The sequence below is a fragment of the Rutilus rutilus genome, assembly GCF_951802725.1.
Source record: "Rutilus rutilus genome assembly, chromosome: 6".
NCBI lineage: Eukaryota > Metazoa > Chordata > Actinopteri > Cypriniformes > Leuciscidae > Rutilus > Rutilus rutilus.
The window spans coordinates 38,509,909-38,523,574 of record NC_140214.1 but is presented as its reverse complement, the minus strand read 5'-3'; the positions used below and the strand labels follow the sequence as shown (position 1 = coordinate 38,523,574).

The window sequence follows — 13,666 nt, the reverse complement described above, 5'->3', positions numbered from 1 at the left end:
AGACATGTATTTTCTTGTTTAAGCATTATTGTCCAACACTATTCATCTTTATTTGATGTTTCTTTTTTTCCACTGTTCAGAAGAAGACTTACCAGTGCATCAAGTGTCAGATGGTCTTTTACAGTAAATGGGACATTCAGGTCCATGTTGCCAATCATATGCTAGGTAAGACTTCATTTTAATTTGATCTGTAACAACTGGCTAAAGATATTTCAATGTCAATTTTGGGTGTGTGACCCCAACGTGACCCCTCTTTCCTTTATTTCCATTTGGTTCAGATTATTTTTTATTTATTTATTACATCTTAATGATATTACTTGAAAACACACTGAAATATATCTATTGTCAAAGAATGTCAAAGAGAACAAAGTTTCAGTGTGAAATGTATTTCAGACTTATCTTTGTGGCTATCTTCTCTCTTGTTCTTTATTCGTTACTCTTATTTGTTCCTATTCATGATTTGAGGGGTTTTGTGGAAAAATAATGTTTTAACTGAATTGCCTCTCTGCTTGAAATAAGCATTTTCCATTTTTCTCAATAGATATAGAAGCTTTTCATTTTCAGTTGGTTCGTGCTGAAGCACATTCTGTTGCAGTCTCACATCAAGTGTGTGTAAATCTGGACTGTAATTCCCTCTCAACCAGCATGTGCCAAAACTGCAAAGGGAAAAACAAAAGCCTGATTTGAGAAGCTTTAAATACATTTTCCCTTGAAAAAAGAGCATAATTCCTCCTGTTAATGGCCATCTGTAAAGATGAGGTGAAACGGGGGCCGTGGGGTCATCTGCGCTCAGCTGTCAGTGCTATTAGCGTATGTAATGGAGCAGGCGCTGCTCTTCGGGGTGTTGTTTCTAAGCACATGTCCCTGTTTTATTGCCATCGATAACTCAATATGTAGAGAATTGGAGGCTGTTAAACATGAGCACAAAAGCCTTGTAGGTCCTTGTAACCTGGCCTTGTGGTTTGTAAATATAGAAAAGTGTGCTTTCTTTTGTGCATATTTGATTTACAGTCATTAATATTGCTGATTTCCACAGAGATATCTTTCAGAAAGCAATCAGATCTCACACCGATAAGGCAAGGAGGTGGAGGTAGGTGTGAACTGAATGTTAGGGATTGGTCTTGGCCACAGGAGCCATGAGGTGCCTGCAGATAGGAACTCACAGCTTGAATGGCCCAAATCCATATTTGCTGGTCAGCTGGTTTGTCTGTTGTTGAAGATGTAGAAAGGCTTCAGCGCCACAGAGAACTTGACTTTCATTCAGAGACCACTGGCATTATCAACCCCCCTTCTAGCCAAGGACATTTGATTTTTCACCATAATTGTCACCAGCAAATTTCTGATGATGCGAGATGAGACAAAAGGAAAGATGGCAAATTTCCATCATCCTCTAAAGCTTTTTTTTTTGTCAAGTTGGTTGACCACCTTCTCAAGGACAGTCACACATGGGCGTCCTGCATGTGGCATGAGGTGGGGGTGGCTGATTACAGTGGCTGCAAACACATCCAGCCTTGTGTCGTTCCGTTGCACGATGGGGAGTGAGTGACCCGGGCAGCCCAGCCAGGGTAGGGTGGATGAAGTGGATGGCAGAGACCAGTTGGTGAAGGCTTGGAGCAGTGCATGATGCACATTTGTTGTCCAGCAGGCCACTCTGTGTGAGGCAGCAATGTGGGCTGATGTCATGCTGAAAGGAGAGAGGAGAAAATCTTGTGAAAAAAGAGGAATGAAGTGGATAAACAGAGCAGGGGAGAGACATTATTGCAGTGTGCAGCATGTTTTATTAGATGAGTTATTTTTAAATGGATGTTTAAATGGATCATGTAGATTGATACATGTTTTTTTAAATGTCAGTCAGATTAAAGAAGACTGTGCATTTCTTGACAATATTTCTTATTTTGTTGGCTTTTCCATGGTAACGGTTTCAGCATGGCAATGCCCAACGAAAACTGTAACGGATGTGGATAAATGGGTCAAATGGTTTTCATTCTAGGATGATTCAAGCAACTTGAAATTACAGATGAACTGAATATCAATATCAAACTATTTTACATTGAAGAAGGGGAATGTGAAATGTGCAAAAATAGAAATGTACAAGACTCTCTGCTGCATTGACTTGTAATGGATTATTATGGCCATAATCAATGTAAAGCAGATTTGTTTGTTTGTTTGTTTGTTTGTTTGTTTGTTTGTTTGTTTGTTTGATGTGTTTGTTCATTTAAGATTAGATAACATTTTCAAACTAGACCATAAGGATTAAATTGCATTTTTTACATTTTTGCATGTTACAAAGTCAAGTCAAGAACACAACGGTGAGGTTAGTATGTGGAGAGTACGTCCTATGGACTTACCTGATGGAAAGTACTACATAGGGCCACAGCAAGTGGTGACAGAGCGAGGCTCCATCCAGGGAAAGACACAGGGTTCACTAACAGGGAACCCGGACAGTAGAAGAATACATTCTGTATATGGGATCACCATTAGGGAATCAGCACATATGGAGCACTTAGCCTACGTACAAGGGCTCACCTGAAAAGGGGCATACCACAAGTAATGGGCATGCTAGCAAATTTCTCCACCAAACTCAACCACCAATGAGTGCTTGGAGGTAGGAAAAGGCATCCTGGGTTCACCAGACATGGGGAGCTCACAACGACAAAAAAAATGCACATTATCACCTCAGAGAGGGGAAAGGCGCAAAACCCAAGCGATACACCCAGCAAGTTGTCTGAGTTTATACCTGTCAGTACCCATGACTCGCGATGAATCTGGATCTACGCAGAGATTATAGAATCTTGTGAAGGTGCTGGGTGTAGCCCAGCTCACAGCTCTGCAAATGTCTGCCAATGAGGCACCATTTGCTAAAGCCTAAGGGACTGCGATGCCCCTGGTAGAGTGAGCTCTCACTCCCAGGGGGCATGGTATGCCTTGGGCTTGATAAGTCAGGAGACAGGCATTCCCTACTGCTGACCTCCAAACAGGGCTTAAAAACGAAAAAAAAATTCAATTGGTTCACTCCGAGCAGAATCAATATTTTAACGTTTCCGTTTTTGCGTTCCTCGTTAAACATTACCGTTCCGAAACCGGTTTGATTAGATAAAATACCGGTTAATAACGTTATTTTAATTTAGCCTATATTTTAAACAAATATGTATAAATAAGACTAATTTTCACTCAAAAATAAGATAACACATGATAATTAAACTTGAACATTTATTTCATAACATTGTTAAAACCATTACAGAAATACCTGTATTAATTACAAAGCATAAACAGCTGGAAAAATATTGACCTGTTTTACTGGACCGTTAGACAATCGAAATTGGCACTCTTATGCCTAATTCTTTTCAGAAGAGTGATACAATTATTTGTACACAGACACACACACACACACACATATATATATATATTTTTTTTTTTTTGCAACACGAATTGTTTTAGAAATTACATGAATAAAAAGTAGGCCTATATAAACTGGACGATCATTGCTCTTTTAATGCACCGTCAACTGCTAATTTCAAAGCAAACACTGCGCAACACATCCTTGCATCACATAACGTTAACCAATTTCAGTCTGCTAATAAAGCACAATCATTTAATGCAATAACATTGTAAAACTACAACACATTTTCTATTTTTAATACAAAGCATTAAAAGTCTATAAAGAATACATTGACCTGTCCTGTTTTTGGCTATCTGAAACTGAAAGACTATAGAAAAAATGTGCGATACTTGCTAGTACTTATACGAAATCCATAAACTACTTGAGCTTAAAGTCCGTAGGCTACTGCTTGTTTAAACGTATGAAAATAATGTTCTCCAATACCTGTGCATTCATTGAAGACCTCAGTGAGGAAAGAATGTAGGCTACTTGAGGCATGAAAATGCGCAATCTACGCTGACTTGCGTTACCGCGGGCGCGGTAGTGCAATTACATTCATAGCAAGTTTGTACAAATCTGGGTTAGTGAGAGCAACACTTGCCCAGTAGACTTAAAAGTACACTCACTCCTCTTAAGGTGTGCTTCTCTTGAATAGCCTATGCCGAAGAGATTGTCTGCCGATGACTGCTGCGCGGGCATTTCACTCGTCAACGTCACTCGTTAATGCGTCAACGTCACGCTTTGACTAAATTCATGATTGGTCAATGGCAAATTAAAATATTAAAGAGAACGATAAAATAACGTTATTAACCGGTTAATAGTCATTTTAAATAAACGTTTCTGTTCAGAACGATTAAAATTGATTTTGTTTTCGTTTTCGTTTTTGTTCCTGTTAAAATTTCGTTCGTTTCCGGTTTTCGTTTTCGTTCCTTGAACCGGTTCAGAGCCCTGCCTCCAAAGCAGACAAAGAGCTGCTCAGATCGTCTAAAGCTCTGTGTACGGCCCAGGTATATGTGGAAGATGTGCACCGGGTACAACAGAGATAGGGCAGAGTCTTTCTCATCAGGAGGGATCGCTTGCAAGTTCACCACTTGATCCCTGAAAGGAGTTGTGAGCCGAGGCTCTCAGGACCACGTGAGAGTCAGCCAGATCAAACTCTAGGCACACCTCGCTAACGGAGAGGGCTTGCAGGTCCCCAGCTCTTTTGATGGAGGTAAAAGCAGTCAGGAAGGCAGTCTTCATGGAGCGTCTTCAGGGCACTGAGCTAAACTGATCAAGGATCAAGGAGAGTTCCCAAGAGGGGATGAGGCGCAGTCTCTGCTGATTTAACCTCCATACAGGAACCTAATAATTTGGTTGTTTTTCCCTAGACACCTGCCACCCACAGTGTTGTGGTTTCTTCTATTGCAGTAATGTACACATCAAGGGTAGAAGAAGACAAGTGCTTCTCTAGACCTTCTTGGAGGAAGGAAAGCACTGACCCAAAGCCACATCTCCATGGGTCTTTACCTCGGGAAGAAAACCATGTAGCGAAAAGGAGCCACTTCAAGGCAATAAGCACATCTAGTAGAGGGGGCTCTTGTCTGAGCATTTGAATTCCCTCCTCATCCCTTCCAGGGACCAGACATAGAGGTTCCAGAGATTCTTCCTCAGGGGGAATCGCCAGACCGACACCATCAGCGTGAGCTCCAAGATCCAAGTCTGGTTGGGCCAGTATAGAACTTGTTCTTCTTCCTCCCTGATCTTGCACAGTGTATGATAAGGCCCACTGAGGTAAACACATACTTGAGCAGGACCCGGCCCAGCTTTGTCCCAGTGCGTCCCTGCCGAGGGGGGCCTCGATCAGGGTATACCACAGAGGACAGAGGGAGGATTCCTGGAAAGCAAACAGGTTTGCCTGTGCTTCTCCGATTAGACTCCAGATCAGATGGACCACCTGGGGATGGAGTTTCCACACTCCACAAAGCATAACCTGTTGTGAGAGCAAGTCCGCTGCTTGATTGAGGTCACCCGGGACATGAGTGACTTTGAGTGAGTTCAGGCAAGTTGAGACATGTGACGAGAGCAGAACCGCCCTTGCAATTTATATACACCACTGTCGCTGTGTTTTCCGTCCGGATCAGCACGTTCCTGCCCTTACTCCCACCCGTAGAAATGCAAGGTCTGTCCAAGGGCTGAAAGTGCGGTGACAGATCAAGTTGTGATGTGTGCCAAGGTGCCATGCCCATCTCGGGACTCGAGCATGAAGCCAGTGCTGAAACGGTCTTGTATGCATTAAACTGAGAGGCGTTACCAAAGCTGAGGATGCCATATGCCTCAGGAGCCTCTGAAAAATATATGAAATAAACTGCTGTCTTGTGCTTGAATTCGACACAATGTGAAAGTGACTGACTGATAGGGAACAATATTATAACGATAGACAATAAAATAATTATTAAATTGTCAAAACAAGAAACATTTACAACATTAAAAACATATGTTCAGAGACAAGGTGCAGGCATCTGTGTCTAACACAACTCTGTAATTTCAGCAAAGCAGAATTATGAATATTTCTATGCTAGTGTCACCAGCCTGTGTATGAGAGGCCAGGACCATAATTTAGTTCAGTAATTATGCACCAAAATATTGACAAAATCATAGACAAAATCAAGCCCCGCCCTTCGTTTGTTCTTGTTCCAGGAGCCGTTTCACTTGTATATAGGTCACAATAGAGAAGAAGAGACTATCTCAACTTTAGTTTCACACAGACTTTGATGACTATGTTTCTTAGAACACTTAAGTACACATTTAAAGAGTGCACTCTGTAATGTTAAATTAAGATTAATTTAAAATAATATTTTGTCGTACTTTGATGTGTACTGTAGTGTGTTATTCAATATTACATTTTAAGTTAATGTAATTTAAATACATGACATACAAGTTTCAATAGAAATGACTTTGAAGTATATTTTAGTTTACCATAAATGCTTGTCAGTACATTCAGCAGTACACTTTAACCAAATCTCAAAGACAATATAATTGTGAAATTATAAATAAAGATATACTTTTTTCCTACTTGGTCAAAATGTTAATTCAATAACTGCATATATAAATTTTAACTATAATAGGCCTTTTCAGAATGTTTGTTAACAATAGGCACCAAGATACTTCCGGGTGGCAGAACGCGAGTGGCTTCTGCTGACTAACTGAAGAGATCCAGCCGGCACGGCTCTGAGTGGACGTCGTGTCGTCAAAAGCATAGATATTATGTCTATGGTCAAAAGTAGGAAATCTTAACGATCCCCTAAATTACATGATTCATCCAACGTTTACATTTCTGCTGCCAACCCTGCTTGCCCTTCAACTCTGCTTCGTGTATTCTCAAAACGGTCCAGCTACAAAATCACAGCAGAGCATTTATCTTCCGCCGGGGAAATTCAAGACTAATATTAGTAAACTTGTCTCTTTTGAAGATTAAACTCATTGCCAGTCACTGCCTGAAGTAAAAGAGGGCTGCCCACTCTCACGCATTCACCGTGAGACTCACGCAATTGTCACTTTTCACATGCATATATCCATTTTCTCACGCAACTTACCGAAATGTATATTCCTCATACATATTATCGACCAATCAGTGTTTTTCAACCGCGCAAAGGTCAATATAACAGCTGGAGAACAATTGTCACATAACATTTACCTCAGGTAAATGACCATGATAGGCTATATAGCACGTTATTTTGGCTGAAAAAAAAAAAAAATAGAGAGAGAGTATTTTGCTAATTATGTTTAGGCCTACTATATAACATTTTTTATATGTTTTACTTATATCATTAAACACAGTTGTTATTATGATAAAAACGCATTATATTTAATACATTTTTGTATTTTTATTACATTTTTACTGTCGACGGTGGGTCTCCCTTCCAAGCAATTTACTAGCGTTGCCATAGGAACGCTTCAGCTTTTGCCACCCGGAAGAACGTCTATTACTGTTGTGAGGTCATGGTGAATTGTTGTATACATTTAGTTGCAATTAACGTTGAAGTGTGCTAAAACATTAATTCAGTTCACACCTAAATATATTATTTTAAAGTGTATATTATTCCTGTAATAGGTGCTCTTTTTAAAAAAAAGCATGCTAAAGTGCACTACTTGTTCAAAAGGGCATTCAGCAACTGTTACACATGACTTGAATGGTATGAATTCTTTATATGTTTAGGGGTCTCTGTGTTTGTGGCATTTGTGGAGCTTGGCTCAGTTTGGTTTCTCTTGGTTTTCTTATTGCTTTGGCCCCCTGTGGTCTGCTGGTGAACAGGATGCTGATTAGTGAGACTCTCATTGAAGTCCTTCATCATGCCCTCTGGCTGCAGTCATGGAACCCTGTGGAATGTTCCAGAGAGTTCTAATAAGATTCAGGTGCTTCAAACCAGTGGCCCCATGCCAGATCTTTCCTAACTCCCAGCACCACCGTTTATATCTGTCCTGCCCAAAAGATCTGAATACCTTATGGAGATTTATATTTAGATATACTATATTGATTATTGAAGCAGTAGCCTTTAGTATGATTGTCTTATGCTAATGTTATTGATGTAAAATTATTTTTATGTGTATGCACTTTTTTTTTTTTTTTTTTTGAGGTTAGTTGACAACTGTAGGTGGGGTTCCTTGTAACACTACAGAAAACATTGATATTTAACATTTTGTACATACATTTATTTTGCTAATCAAATCATTTTTATTTAAACCCCATCAATCCCTTACCCCAACTACTCCTCTTTTCATTTTAAAGTCTGCATGAATTGGAAGTTGCAATAGTCTTTTATTCCCTATTGTGACGTACTATATCCGAGTGAAATGGCTTCTGGAAGAAATGTAGGGTGGGACTTGATTTTATCTTTTGGGAATTGATTGAGGATAGTTGGGCTTTGCTTACTATATGGAGGCAAATCTGAATGTCAGTTTGTAGTCAGTTGTGGAGGATATTTAGTTTCCGAGACAAACGTCATGAAGAGAACAGATGCCGTTTCTGGTTAAAGATTATGATTCCATATAAATAATAATAAAAAAATAAATAATAATAATAATAAATAATAATGATGATAATGTGCATATAATTTATAATAAGCACTGCAACATTCTGTAAAATAAATAAATAAGAATTTTCTATTTTGATTTCATGGTAACTTTAAGTATTTTCTTTCAACAAGATATAAATATATATACAGTAGATATATAAGGATATGTGAATTGTACCAAAAAGGGAATTCATTCTTCCATGGAACAAAAAAGTAGAGATTTTGGAGAATGTCCACACTCCAATAAGGACAAAATACAGCAATTCCAAAAATGAGGGTTTGTAAATGATGAGAGAATTTTCTTTTTCGTTGGAATATCCCTTTAATTTCTCAGGAGACAAAAGTTTCAGGGAAGAGCATGAGATAATAAAAAAATGTAAAGGTGAAAAATGAAGTAATTATGTCAGTAATTTTTTTTTTATTTAGCATAATTTTCAAATAAATGTTGTCAAATTTAGCTAAAACTGCATGTGAAAATATAATTAAATTGTATGCCTTCATAAAATGATTGCTAGGGTAATCAATTTTAGTTAAAAATGTTTATAATGTAATTTACATCACCATCATTTCCACCATAGAATGCTATTAACATAATCAAACATCATATAAGATGCAATGGAAATTATACTGATTGGAAATAATGTCAAAATTCTGCCAAACTGTGTTTTGACAAATGCGAGTTTGGTTTAGAGCCTAAAGTGCCTATAAGAAACACACAGAAACAGAATATATACAATAAGCTCCATTGATTAGCTTTGTTGCTGGTGTTCAAATGCCCTTGAAAGAGGAACATGAGCATTTCTCTGATTCATTTTTTATGTTTCTAATTACTAATTAACTTGAGAGATTTCTAATGTAGTCCTCCTTCAGTGAGGTGCGTGGAGGGCAGCAGATCATTAGCTTCAATAATGAATGTGGACAGGGCAGATAATGGCCTGTGATGTGCCCACACTGACAGCAGTCTTCACAAGACAAAGGCTTGAGCGAAATACAGTGAGACTGACACAAAAAGACCTGGAAACGTTGGTTGCTCAGATGTTTTAAATGCTGATGTTAAAGGCTGATCAAATGTGTTTAAAAAAGAAATAATTTTAGCATGTTTAGACATTAATTGTTGTTGTTTATTATTATTATAAGCCATTGTCTTAGGACCTTAAAACATGGTAAATAAATCAAATGTATTAACTGAATTGAATTGAAATGGATTACTGAGTTTAATTGTCAGTTTGGCTGAACCTGGGTTGTTCTTTACAGAGATGCTGTCAAAGCATCATGTCTGTCAGCTCAAACCAGTCCAACTAATCATTAACCTGCCATGATTTTATCTCATCTTTAATGATATTTCTTACATGCCATCTATTAACGAAATCTTTACTTTGGCCTGAACTACATGAGATCGTTTCAGACCTTTCATTACATGCTTTAAATAAAGATTTTAAAGGGATAGTTCACCCAAAAATAAAAAATTACCCCATGATTTACTCAACCTTAAGCCACCCTAGGTGTATATGACATTCTTCTTTCCGACGAATACAATCAGAGTTCCAAGCTTTATAATTGCAGTGAATGGGAGCCCAAATTTTGAAGCCCAAAAAAGTGCATTAATCCGTCATAGACGTAATGCATACGGCTCCAGGGGGTTAATAAAGACCTTCTGAAGTGAAGCCATGCGTTTGTGTAAGAAAAATATCCATATTTAAAACTTTATCGACTAAAATAACTAGCTTCCGGCAGACATTCTTTCCCCATTCGTGTACTTTCCCCAGAACAAAACATAACTCTGGAAAAAGTGTATGTTCATTTGGGAAATCATTTAGAACTTTAAGTCATTTTCAAGGTTCACCAGCGTGGCATGCTCAGCATTTCCCGTCATTAAGAGCATGAAGTGTTAATTGCAGTTTGATCTCATTAGTGATTAGAGTCATTTTCTGAACTTCTCTGATGAAGACTCCTCTTCTCGCTTCTTAATGGCAGCGTTTCCTGCCAGTGTCTGCTAACTCTGCCGACTTTGGGGAAAGATGCTTACGCTGTAATGATTACTATCATTAAGAAGTATGAAGGTGCCAAGCGTTGGTGACCCAGCTGTTCATTAAAGCAGAGTTTTTTTCGTAACCGGAGCCTGAGCACCCACCCATGAGCAGACCTCCACCTGCGCATCTCCATCTCTGTCCACACCACACCATTGACCTCCACACAAGTCCTGTTAATGTCTGTCTGTAGGTTGTTGGTTCAACTAAGTGGAATTTCATTTTTCTTTGTTCATGTTATAGTATCAACATCATTTATTCTTACTAAACATCATTTATTTGTACATGTTATTTGGTTGTGAATGGAAATATTTGCCCTCGTAACTCTGATCTAGTGTTTTACTATGAAACAGAAAGATCTGTACTTTTACTTATACATTATTATTGTCAAACTTCAAATCATCTGCTGTGAGCAAAGTTTCTGTTATTATGAATTGTAGTTAGTTGAATATCTGGCTGGACATTCTCGCATTCAGTCTGTGCTTTTCTTTTTAACATTTACATTTACATTACATTTATGAATTTGACAGACGCCTTTATCCAAAGTGAGTTACACTGCATCCACGATATAGATTTCGGTCCAGACATTCCCTGGGAATTGAACCCATGACCTCACCGATGTTAACACTTTGCTCTACTGTTTGAGCTATAAGAACACCTCATTAACGCATAGTGTCGTTAAAAATATTTGTTTAAATTTATCTTGTGACCCCTGCAATCTTTTATTCTGTGCTTCGTTTAGGCATTTTCAAATGTAAGAACCCATCTTATGTGAACACCTTTTTAAAAAAAAAAGGGTGTAATTGACTAATCAAGACTAGTCTTTTAGTCAACTGGCTATCTGAAAATGTGTCATTCTTCACATCTTTCATAAGAGGAAAATAACTCTATTATCACTCCTATTTGCCTTTTCATACCAAAGCAAGTTTGTTGCATTCTTAAGGCCCGTTCACACCAAGAACGTTAAAAGATTAAAGATATAGTTTTAAAAATTGTTCTAAATATGAAAGAATAGCAGAGTTCATGCCACAACCATAACGATAACGCCACCAAGAAATTACATTGTTGGAATCACTTTCAGAATATTTTTTTTCCAGCGGAAGAACAATAAAAAACATTGACAGCCAATCAGAGTTCATCCTGCTTTATAGAGCCCTAGAATTTAAAGTGGCAGATGACAAACAGAACGATATTGTGCATTAGTGTGGATGTTAATATGGTTATTGTTATAGTTATCTTTATAGTTATCGTGCTTTGTGCGAACAGGTCTTTATATCTAGGCATGCATTTCTTAAAACAACAACAACATTTTTACTAAAAACTCTCAAAAAAGTATTTCTTGACATACTGAAGTTGAATAGTGATCCATATAAAATACAACACAAGTAAATATTCTCTGGAAGGTTTTCCTTCCACGGGCCAGACTGTGTGTCACCTTTCAGATAAAACATAAACATACTTGTACACGTAATAAAAGCTGATTAAAGATTACATTTTAAAAGATTAAATTATCATTCAGCAAAAGATGATGATAAAATGTCCATTTAAGAGGGGATCATAAATAATATTGTAATGTTGCGCGTGTTTGTCGTATTACTTGGTTTCAATGCCTGTCTTTCTCCGCTTCAAATTGAGGTTCTAATAAACCTGTGGGGCTTATTTTGCTATAATGGCCGTCTCACTTATCCCTTACATACCTGTCATGCATATATAAGGCTTGCTATTGGATTCATCTCTCCTGTGCATCTGAGACCACGGGTCCTGACGTGGCCACATCCTTCCGGTTGTTTGCCAGCTCTTGTGTCTGTGTGGAATTGAGGTTGTATGAAAGCAGTTCGGCGGCGGCGGCGTCCCAAGCTGCCCGTTTGCTTGCCTTCATCAGCATTCCACCGATGAGAGTAATTAAAGCTCAAATTAATTCTGCTGTAAGCAGACGAGCCGCTGAATAACTGATATTGGAGGCGCGATGATGAATGCACCACATCAAGGGTGAAGCCCTGGAGACACTGCAGAAAAAAGACATCTCCTTTGTCTGCTCTCATTTTTACTCTGGCTCAGTTCCATAACCTAGTGAGCTGACTTACTGCCTACATGGGCACCTGCCTTTTCAGGCCGCATTTTACCTGAGATGAAACCTCAGATTTGAAACACTCTATAGGTAGCAACAACAATAGTGAAAAGGACTGTAAACGGTGCCTTAATGTGGCTTGGCATTGACTCTACTGTAGGGATGGAACGGCATTCTTCCAAATGATATATCTAACATGTCGGTCCAAAATCTGCCATTTGGCTGAGATCTAGTGCCTGCAAAGGCCTTAGCATATGACCCAATGGACCCAACCCATGCCAACAAAATTCACCCACTGCATAACAAAGCCACCAGATCCCCAATTTTTCATTTAATTCGTCATTGTGCATACATATATATGGCCTATCTCAATATCCAATCTAGTTGGAGGCACCTTACCCTCTTCTGCTGGAAAACTGCAGCCAGATGGAGGAGTTTGATTAAACAGCAGTGGAAGACCAAATGTTCTGTTGGATCCAGAGTCAGGCTGTGAGAGAGATCGTGTGGGGGGTGTTGGGTGGGAGTCTGAAATGGCCTTCTGGTGTGAGCGGGCCAGTGCTCTTTCCAGAAAGAGGCAGCCGCTGGGGTGCAGTAATGTAGAAGCCCTTTTCCAACAACCAGCTGGGCCTTTTAGGAGCTGCTATCCCCGCAGCAGACACCCAGCAGCCTCTGAGCAGCTTGACTTCACCATATGTGGAGGTTTTTTAACGCTCCACCTGGTTTCCCGGGAGGAAGTTGAGCCGCTAGGATGCCAGGAGCAGGTGAAATGCTCTTAATGTAGCCAACAATTTTAGAGAACGGCTCGATGCGGATGACCTTGGAGCCTGTGCCCAGACTGCAGGAACATGGTCAGTTTTAACCGGCAACTTCATATCCAGATCTGTTTGTACTTTCCCACACTTAAAACACTGGACATAAGAGTGGAAAACAGGGACAATGCCCACGCGGCATCCCTGCCCCCGTCACCACACTTAACAGTGTACAATCTCCCAGGAGCTCAAGTGGGAATTCTAATTAGACTCCATAGTAGAAAAGGCTCAACCGAGGATGTTCTTTCTTCATCATTTAAAGAAGTTCAATCTGCAACAGGAGCTCCTTGAATGGTCTTACTCAACTTTCATTGAGTTTGTCCTGTACT

The 13,666-nt window shown here is 39.1% G+C and overlaps 1 protein-coding gene across 3 annotated transcripts in view; it reads left to right on the top strand.

Annotated features, from left to right (window-relative positions):
- The window catches only part of LOC311291721 (zinc finger protein 521), a 102,133-nt gene that overhangs the window by 52,610 nt on the left and 35,857 nt on the right, over positions 1-13,666 (top strand). For 2 of the 3 annotated variants that reach the window (XM_084410919.1, XM_084410921.1), the window contains one exon: positions 81-165. In XM_084410919.1, coding sequence (XP_084267045.1) covers positions 81-165 — 85 coding nt within the window. The remainder of the gene's footprint in view (positions 1-80; positions 166-13,666) is intronic. The other variant, XM_084410920.1, reaches the window with a different exon arrangement.